This window comes from Mus caroli, chromosome 8 (genome assembly GCF_900094665.2).
Source record: "Mus caroli chromosome 8, CAROLI_EIJ_v1.1, whole genome shotgun sequence".
NCBI classification, from domain to species: domain Eukaryota; kingdom Metazoa; phylum Chordata; class Mammalia; order Rodentia; family Muridae; genus Mus; species Mus caroli.
Window position 1 is genome coordinate 34,215,652 of NC_034577.1, and position 10,488 is coordinate 34,226,139.

Consider the following 10,488-nt stretch of genomic DNA (forward strand, 5'->3'; position numbering starts at 1 on the left):
ACAGGTGAGAAGGCAAATGGCCATTCATTCCATACAGATAAAAGTATCCTTGGGATTAAAACATTCCTGAAAAACCTCAACTTATAATTGTCTGGCCTTCAACATCTTTGACGTCATCAATGGGACGTGGGGGAGTTTAGATTTCTCGAATGGAAGAGCCTTCATTGATTGTTTGCCTTATTGACACGTTTTGGCCTAGTTGGCTCTTAGCTCCTTCTTGTTGTTTTGAATCTACCAGAAATTTCACCTCTTTAGAAAAGCTCTCTCTGGACCATCCACCCTCTGAGCCTGTTCTCTCTCTCTCTCTCTTTCCCTCTCCCTCCCTTTCAGTGGCTAAAACTTGTTCAGCTGTAGAAGTACATTGCAGTTCACACTTAGAGTGTTTGTTAATTTTTGAGCCACAGGATGCAGGGATGACTTCCTCTTGGGCATCACACCATTGCATTCTTTGGTACTCTCCACAATGTCTGCTGCATAGGAATCATTAATGTATATTTAATGTAGCCATGAGAACACCACCAAATTCAGGTAGCTACAACTTTACCATTGTTAATGGAAGTCCTTCTACACAGACTAATTCTTTCTATGATCATGTGGTGAAAGAAAATGTTTTTCCCCTATATGAAACTAATAAGATAAGTAAACATAAATTGACTATATTATTTGATAACTTCAACATTGTATGTTCTAACTACTAAAGATTTTCCCCAGGGGACTTAGACTTTTCTCATTTTAAAATTGTCCTCTAGAAATAGAACAGCTCTCACCTGAAAAATCAATGCTATCAAAAACATAAAATGAAAATGTCCAGTTCCCTTTCAAACCTGAGTTAAATTCAACACAAATCAAGGCCAAAAGGGATCCATGCTACTTTAGAAGGCAAGTGAATGTATAAAACTATAATCTATGCTGTACTTAATTTTTACAAACAAATGAACATTTTATTCTGTGGCTAATAAATTATATAATAATGAAGGCTTCTTTATATTCCAAGACTAACACAATGCAATGGCACAAATAAAGGACACTTTGTTGCTCTTTTTGTTTGTTTTATTTTGTATAGTCTTCATATACTAGTAAAAATAAACTCTTTAATAAATAAATATATATAATAAATATTTGTAAATTGAAAAAAGTATAAATAGGTCCATTCTTCTAAAAGAAAAGTTCCATCTCATTGTGGCAGGTTTTGTAGATCAAAGCCATCTAGTATTTTGATTTTTGTTTTATGTATAACGTTCTAACCTTTCTACAAGGTCCTCAGAATTTATGAGGCAGTAATTATGTCATCTCAATCCACTTCTTCAACATGAAGTATCTATTTTTAAGATAACTGTCCAAGTAAACATTATCCAGAGACATGCGGCGTCAGCAGCAAGGTTCACATTATCCACAGATGAACTGATTTCAGCATCCTCAGTCTACTGGTAAGACTGAAACAATGTGTCTAAGGAACTACAATCCACTTACGAAGAATGATCTTGCTTTGCTTCAAGTTAATTCCTTACTCTCAATTTTCTTCCCAAATAGAGTCTTTCAGTGAAAAGCAGACTCCCGTAATATCCTGAACATCTTCTTCAGTGTTATTTAACAGCAGGAACTGTGATTTTAACATAATGGCTCTAGATTCATCAAGTGTACATCAGTAGGTCTTTGTATAATTCTGGAACTCTTTCTGGGTCTACTGGTCTTGGTAAAAAGTGGGTAAACTTTTGATGTCTTTTGGACCTGGCACCATCTCTTGGAGTTCCATCCTTGTTAAGTGCTACAAAATACCTTCGACCCGTGTCTCCATGTTTATATATGTTGGACGAATAGGTATTATACCAGTTCTCTTCAAATTGTTCCCTGAAGATGCATTCAGAAGTCAATTTCTCCTTTTAAAAGAAAAGAAAAGAAAGAAATATAGAATTTTAGAAATGCCTTCAAAACAAGTTCCTTACAAAAGCCTCAATTCTATCTTATTATTTCTTTGCTTACATTATAATGTTTTGTTTTGATTTTGTTCATACAGCATGTGAAAATTTCCCCCTCTATATTACTTTATCTAGTCAATTAGTTCAAGGAACTTTAAACCAAAATTTCAAACTCACAATTTTGTTTTCAAATGTACAACAAATATTTTGAGCTTTCCCGTGTTCCATGTTATCACCACCATCATTTTGCAGGCTGTAGTTCACCTTATCCCATCATGAGATAGATACCAAAGGCACAAGCATCAAATCTCTGCTAGCAAGTTGGGCAAGTCAAGATCTTGCTACAATTTAAATTTCTAACTCAAGTTCATCATTTCATCTAATAAGTATATTGTTCAATGATAAAGTCTCCATGATTAACTTCTGAATAGTCTACCATTAATATCAGGGAAATGAAGTAGAAATCCAATGTTTTCTTATTTTTTTCAAAATTTTCTCTCCTCTCTCTCTCTCTCTCTCTCTCTCTCTCTCTCTCTCTCTCTCTCTCTCTCTCTCTGTGTGTGTGTGTGTGCATATGTGCATACATATATTCTAAAGGATACATATATCCACATTGTTTGTTTATTCCAACACATACCATGAACATTGTGTGCATATGCTTTCTCAAATTTTTATGAAAAGTTTTGTAATTCTATCATCAGATCACTATGCACTACATTCTTTATGTCGTTATCCAGGGCTGACATACAGAGTTCTGTTTCTGGTAGGAATGATTAAAATATAGAAGAATTGGAAAGACCTGGGAAAATGGACAGGAAGGCCAGGTGCAATTGTAGCAATATTGGTTGAAAATTTAAAAACCGAGACTGAATGACTAAATATAATATGACCTCAGTATGTTTAAATTTAGAATATTGTTTCTACTTTCCATGTACATATGTAGAAATATCTGTTATGTCAGCTACATGTATTAATGTCTATCAGAAATTATTGATAGAGATTAAAATAGATATCCATTCTTGCATAATTATAATAATAATTAAAATGATAATACATACTGATCCATAAAGTTCTCCTTTGTCATTCATCCCAAGGTACAGGCCACTGTCCACACCTCTGATACTGACCAGTCCCACTGCCACACTGATGAATTCCAGGATACCTGAATTTATAAACAAAATAAAGATTTGGATTGGTTAATGAACATATAATTACAGGATGGAGAGGGATAAATATCAACACTTTTAAATATTCAACAAATAAATGGATGCTATCATCACAACAGGGAAATAGGTAACAAAGTTATTCCTGGTCTTCTGTAACTCTACCAGTTAATTATAAGCAATTGCAGCTTGTGTTAAGATATCCTGTCAAGCCGGGCATGGTGGCACACGCCTTTAATCCCAGCACTCGGGAGGCAGAGACAGGCGGATTTCTGAGTTCGAGGCCAGCCTGGTCTACAGAGTTCCAGGACAGCCAGGGCTATACAGAGAAACCCTGTCTCGAAAAACCAAAAAAAAAAAAAAAAAAAAAAAGATATCCTGTCAATGTGTCACAAGCTAGAGTCATCTCAGAACAGGGAACCTCAGCTGAGAACATGCTATCAGGTTGGCTGGTGGGCAAAGCCATGGTCATTTTCTTGATTGATGATTGACATGCCCTGCCTACTGTGGGCACAAGGATCCCTGGTCAGATAGATGGTCCTGGGTACTATAAGAAAGTGAACTTAGTAAGCCATAAGGAGCCAGCCAGTAACAGTACTGCTTCCTTCAGGCTCCCGAGCTGACTTTCCTCAGTGATGAAAATGATCTGAAAATTGCAAGATGAAATAAATCCTTTCCTTCCCCAAGTTTCTTTTAGTTCACGGTTTATAACACACATTGAAAACCTAACTAACACATTGTTCTTGCAGAGGACTCATGCTTGGTTCCCAGCACCCAAATGGCACATAACCAGCTACAGCTCCATTTCTAGAGAATCTGACACCTTCTTCTGGCTTCTGTAGGCACTGCAGCACACGTGTGACACATGTGTGCTTACAAATCCCATACAAATAAAACAACATTCTAAAAATAAAGGGCTAATAATTAATTTTACCTCAACTTTAAAAATAATCTCTGATAATTAAAAGGGAAGATTGTTTTTATTGCCATGTGAGATGGAAAGAAACTGAGGCTCAGAAATAGTGACTGAAATGCCTAAAGGACATGATTTTTGTAATTAGTAAAAATGGTGCTTGAACTTACATTTTCTGAGCCCTAGTCTAATGGTTCTAGGTTTATTGAGGGGAGTACAATAGTTTCTAGACTTCGTAGGTTGCAAAATGTGCTATATTCCATGATCTGAAAAAGTATGCTGTGAAGTTCAGAGAAGCAATCAAGCTTCATAATTCATTATATATGATAGCCAAATACCAAGAGTTTAACATACAAATAGACTTTTCTATCCACTCTCAACTTAATGCACTAGCAGACTACAGTTTTAAAAGATACAATTTCTCTCTCTCTCTCTCTCTCTCTCTCTCTCTCTCTCTCTCTCTCTCTCTCTCTCTCTCTCTCTCTCTCTCTCTCTCCTGTACACACTAACCTTTGGACTAATGATACCTTTTTCTGGTTCTTTTCTTAGACTACTGAACAAGTATCACCATACATCCTGTACTTGGATCTGTCTTCCTTAGTACTTTGTGCCTTCATCCCTTCACCTTGCCCTAAGCTTTACAAATAGCATAAATGTGTACAGGTTACCCTGACTCTCACTCTTAAGTCAATTCTTGATTTATTGTACAAGTTTCTGTTTGAACTTGTGATACTCTCAAAGAGAAAATACAGAATCTGATGGTTCCCTGATATGGAAGGCTCTATTCTACCCAAAGATTAATTCACTCTTTGGCAGACAAACAAACAAACAGCATAGATTCTTATTAAGGCAGATGAGCTCTTTGGAAGTTTAAGATTTCAGACTAGTAGAACTCTCGAGCTATCAAGGGATCTCACAGCACATAAATAGCCTGTAAATGGCCTGAAAGAGTCAGTGTCCCTAATGGGGAGGCTTAAGTGAGAAAGATAAGATGTAGCAGGAAGGTCTAGGCTCCACAGGACTCAAGCACTCTGACACCTCTGGATGGGGGAGTAAAGGAGAATCATATCCACCACCAATCCTCTCAGTGGAAGATTCATGTCAGGAACAAAAACATGAACCTGAAACATAATTGGCATAAATACATATAAATGGAATCTCACCCAGGATATAATTATAAATGCGTAATTACTTTAAATTATATTGAATATTCACTCAGATTAAAAAGGACGCATGGCTGACGAGCACCCAATGTTCCTACCCCAGGACACGCTCCACCTACGCTTTAAATCTTATCTTCAGATAATGCTGCCTAAAATATGTAATTACATAAGTAAAAATGATTACCTGTGTCTTTAGGATAATTATATTCAATAGTTTTAACTTTTTAAACAACTTATAAAACCATATACACAACCAGGCATAAATGATTTTTTTTTGCTATGGCTCATGGAACTGATGGGGAAAACATTACATGTGGGATTTTTTTTTTGTGCCCCTCCTAAAGATTTTAGCCACACTTTTAAATTCTGATCCTTTTTCTCACCAAAGAAATAGTATACCACCTAGTAATTTGTAATCATTTGATTCTTAAATGAGATTTGACAAGTCTTTCTTATTTATAATATGAGGTGGCAACTAAGCTAATTCTTTCCCAAAGAATAGACATGAAGAACTTTCCTTAAGAGGTAATCACAGATTTTAGGTAGATTTTCTAATGCCCAGTGTCCCATAAAAAGACTTGGAGGTCCTTTGTCTTTCTGGTATCGTTTTCAAAGCCGGCCTTTTCTTAAATCATAATAAACAGGTGAGTCAATCCACAATGCAACCACATCAGACAAATCTAGGGAGAATAAAGGGAAAAGCTTTAAAGGACTATGTTTGATCTCAGGCTACACTTTTTTCTCAAGGAATGATTCTATGTTTACGTGTCAGGCAAAGTCTTCTGTCTATACTACTGTGCAGAAAAACTCTGCTAGAGAGAGTCAGGGAGCTCAGGTAGGGTATTCTTTTAGCCTTACTGAGAACTCTCTGTTAATGTTCATTTGATATAGTTTTAAGTTTTTAAATATCTGAGCTTTTATTGGTTAAGTTCAAATTAGTATAACATTATTTTAGTGGTGTTTAATATCTTAAATAGTGATCCTTGAGGGTTTTTTCCAAATATTTAATTATCACAGAAGTGAGTGTTTTTTAAAGGGTGGGGGATATCATTTAATACTTAGTTACTAAGGCACTAGCAAAAGGAGAATTGAGAAGCACACAGTGTTCCACACATTAAATATGACCTTTTCCCTTATCCTCTGGCAGTCATAGTGTCTAGACCACTCAGAGCACTGGAAGGTATAAAGAGACTGCTCCTTTAGGTTCACATACTAATAAGGGTCCTTTTATGTAACAGTGAATATTTTGTTTCTCTATAGAATCTCTCACTAAAACATGACTTAAGCCAACACAGAAACAAAGTCATATTTTCCTAGACATTCAAAATATAAGCTTTACGGTGTATTAGTAAGAATACACCACACCCATTCCTAAAGGATCAGATTTCAGTACAGCTCACTGAATCTTACCACATCTTCTAGTACTCACCAATCTCTTCCAATAGAATCTGTCTTCCAAGGAGACAGAACACAGTGGAAGAGATACCACCTACGTTACAAGAGGCTTAGAGGAAGCATTTCCTTACCCCATTGGTATCTGGCAGAAAAGTCGGATGTTGCCTACAGCCCACCTTTAACTTCTGGCTGCTTTGCCTGAAAGTGTTTGCGCAATTGGGGGCCGGGGGGGTGGATTTTTAATGTAACGAGTACAGTACTCTTCTTAAAGAAAGAAAACTAGGCCAGCTGGTGTCAGGCAAATTCTTTAGAATCATAATGTCAGCCTCCTCCATTTAAAAAAAAAAAAAGAAAAGAAAAGACAAACACTTCCAAAAGTGACCCCAGAGTGGCCACTAGGTCATAGCACTCTTGACTCATTGTCAGTGGGAATTTGGAATGGATCAGTGGGAGCTGCAAACACGTGGGGTTTTTTAAAAGTCAGTTTTCTAAGCCCTTAAGTGCTGCCAAATGACCACCACATGCCGCTCCTCCCATCTAAGGTTACACTTGCTTCCCCAGCGGAGATTTACACTTCAACAAAGTTTTAATGAGCACTGCAAGTGCACAAAGAAACGGGAATGGAAGAAGAAGAGGAAAAACGAGACCGGGAAGAGCCACTCCGAAATGAGATGCTCTGGAAATAGCATACTGAAAAAGAAAGATGTGTGTCGCGATTCCTCATGATGCTGACAAATAAAAGACACCATGTTGTGTTTTTTTTTTAATAAAATGACACCCTTCAATGACATCACAGGTTAGATAAGGAACGTCCCTTGAGTGTGTTAGTAGGTTAATTGATGAAAAATGTAGCCACAGGGGAAGTATCCTGGGATATTAGGATCAGAAAGCACTTTTAGCAAACTATCTGATTTAACCTGTCTTGTCTGTTGTGTGGGCCAGAAAGCAAGACTCACACTGAGGGGGGCACTTGCTAGCTACCTGGCTGGCTGGGGAGTCATTAAGACTAGATACTTTACTGATCTAATCTAGAGTCCCTTCATCCTATTAACCCCTTCTGCTCCCGGGCATTGCTGTTGTATGTAGAAGAGATTCTCTGTGTTCCCAGCCATATCTTCTTTCGCTTCCCCCATTTCCTCTTACCTAAGGTCAATACCAAGATCTCTGCTTTTCCAGTTTCGCAATTTCTAAAGAGAATCTTGGCCAGGTGGGCATGCTCAGTCCTTCTCCCTCCTCCCTCTCTCCATCTCCCTCCCTCTCCTCCCCCAACCAGAACAGAGAACTGCAGCCAGGCAGACCTCTAAGTAGACATGTGAAGATTCACATCCTGTTTAAGAACCATCCCTTCGGAGAGAGACAGGGGCAGACTAGCCGCATAACTGCGGGGCACGTTTTAAGAACTGGGATGCTTCCCGTTACTAATTTTCAAAAAGGTAGCCACAGAACTGCAAGTGTGGAAGGAAGAAAAATCTGAATAGGGACCTCCTAAAATAATAAAATTGACTGTGAAGGAAGGAGTGCAGGCAAGGTTGGGGGACAGATCATGGTTCCTAGTCCAACACTTTGTGCCCCAGGCAGTAAACAGAGCAGCATTGTACCAGGAGTGAGGGACCCATCCACCCTTTCTCCCCCTCCCCACCCTCCACCCCCTGCACCTAGAGTTGCTCTCCTGCATGGCAGGACAATTTCTCACACGCCCTTGAGCCCGGGACCTTGCACCCCAAATGTCTAGAGGCTCAGGTTAGCACACAGCTCCGCGGCTCATTCCCTTCTGCCAGAGTGGAGGTGGGAGGCGAGAAGAGGAAGAGGAGGAGGCGGGGGGGGGGTTGAGGGCGCAAGGGCCGGATGCTTGTACCTACCGAAGAGACTGTGATCCTGCCGGGTGCCCTGCACGGTGCCGTCGGGCAGGATCTGCAGGTGGAAGCCGGTGCGGCAGTAGAGCTGCCGGCGGCGCAGGATCCCATGCAGGTGCGCCAGCTCCACGGAACCCGGCCCGCCGCGGGCGCCCCGCTCCAACGCGCCCCGCCGCTCCCCTAACAGCGGTGGCCTCTCCCCTGCAGGAGGCAGCAAGAAGTGCGACCCCACCTGCTGGCCCAAGCCCTCCAGGCCGCCCAAGAAAGCCCCGACTTCGGTCAAGGGAGCCATGGACGGGCCGGACAAGATGACTGAAATTCCAGAAAACAGGAGACTTCCCCCTGCACCGCCAATAAAAAGTGTACCAAGGGTGGCGAGGCGAATGCAGAAAAATTATAGCCAAATAGGTACCAAAAAAGTTAAGGCTGGGTTACTCCTGTGAAGTCCCTGCGGGGACGGTGCAGTGCACCCTCTTGGATTGATCTTCTCTCCTTGAGTAGGAGAATTCTGGCTGCTGGCCTTGCAGAAACATCTAGAGCTGAGGCTGCTGATTTGGGGCTGGAGCTGGGGGCTGAGGCTCCAGCTCAGCAAACTGATCAGATCAGAGTCCTGTGTACATACACTCCCGGTATATATGCGGGTCCTCTTGACATATGCTAATCAAGTCCTTTCATGCGCGCCGGGGAGGTTGGTTTTGTTTGAAATCTTAAACCAGCCTCCTCTCTACACGTTGTGCTCGTCGGAAGTGACTAAAACGGAGCACTTGGAAAACTCTTTCCTTGCACTTGGCCAAAGTCAGTCAGCTAGCAAATTCGGGGAGGCTCAGCCAACAACCTGGTATACTACGTTGTCTCTGGGACAACCAGGATGTTGTTTAGCCGCTGCTGAACAAACAACCACCTTTGATGTGAGTTCATTTGCAGAGATAGAGAGCTCGGAGAAGGAGCCCAGCTTGAAGAGTACTGAAGGGGGGGGGGGGCGTACAGAACCGGAGATGAGTGGGAGGAGGAAAATGAAGGCGCTAGAGAATTGGACTCCTTGGAGCTGCTGGGAGCCTGCAGTGGACAGGTGCAAAGAAAAGCAAGGAGGAAGAAGGGGAAAGGGCGTTACCTGAGGCTTAGACCTGCCCAGACACACATGAAAGGAAAATCAAAGCTTTGACAGTTTAACTCACTAATTTTAAAACACTAATAAAATGTACAAGCATTACTCTTTTCTTTTATCATTTAGATGGGGGATTTTCTTTACATAATCAAGCTTAGGGTAGAAACGCCTTGCCCCCCCCCCTCAAGTTCTCTTTAATGTTTATCTTAACTCAGCAAATGATATAACCAGGATTCCCTTCTGTCTATGGAAATGATAAATTGTGTGTGGAGGTCCTGGGCTCATTAGAATAGTCAAATAGCACAGTATAATCATGAGGGGGGGGCGATAACAGTCCATTCAAGTAGGCTAGCTCACATTCTTATAATTTGCTATGAATGAAAACATACTATCTACAATAGTGAAATAAATGATAGATGCTTCTGCACCCTTATCCAATCTAAGTACACTTCCTTTTGTCTTAGCTGTAGCTTCCTAAAAGTTAACCCTGTTGTTTGTTGTTGTTGTTGTTAAATTCACACTTTAAGTATAAAAAAAATCTCAAAATAACTAGCCAGAAATAAGTTTGGTTCTTAATGATTATCAGAGATTTTAAATGTACTGGTAAGCTTTAGGAGTTCCTAATCACACTTGTAAAATAAATAAATTGACCTGAGGGAGTTAGATATGTGTTAAAACTTATATAGATATATGTTAGTTATATGTTAAAACTTTGTTCCACTGGCTAGCCTAGAGAAATCCATAAGTGGCTGAAAAATTGGGAATCACTGGTCAGATGTATTCTTTTCCTGCGCACAGGGTTTCAAAGACTGGCTTAAGATGAGAATTCCCGTCTTGTTTTGTGCTCTATTCAGAAAAAGCCTAAACTTGTGAGTTCAAATGGATTTGACTGGTTTATTTTATTTTCTCTGAAGGCTGGCTCTTCCTCCTCCTCCTCCCTCCTCCTCCTCCTCCTCCTCCTCCCCCTCCTCCCCCTCCTC

The 10,488-nt window shown here is 40.3% G+C and overlaps 1 protein-coding gene across 1 annotated transcript; it reads right to left on the reverse strand.

Annotated features, from left to right (window-relative positions):
• Positions 1–1,037: 1,037 nt before the first annotated feature.
• Positions 1,038–8,941, reverse strand: Fgf20 (fibroblast growth factor 20). Its single transcript, XM_021170804.1, has 3 exons — positions 8,410–8,941; positions 2,975–3,078; positions 1,038–1,877 (listed from the first exon to the last, which is right to left on the reverse strand). Exons 1-3 carry the CDS (start codon positions 8,693–8,695, stop codon positions 1,632–1,634), a joined length of 636 nt encoding a protein of 211 aa, XP_021026463.1. The 5' UTR covers positions 8,696–8,941; the 3' UTR covers positions 1,038–1,631.
• Positions 8,942–10,488: the final 1,547 nt, after the last annotated feature.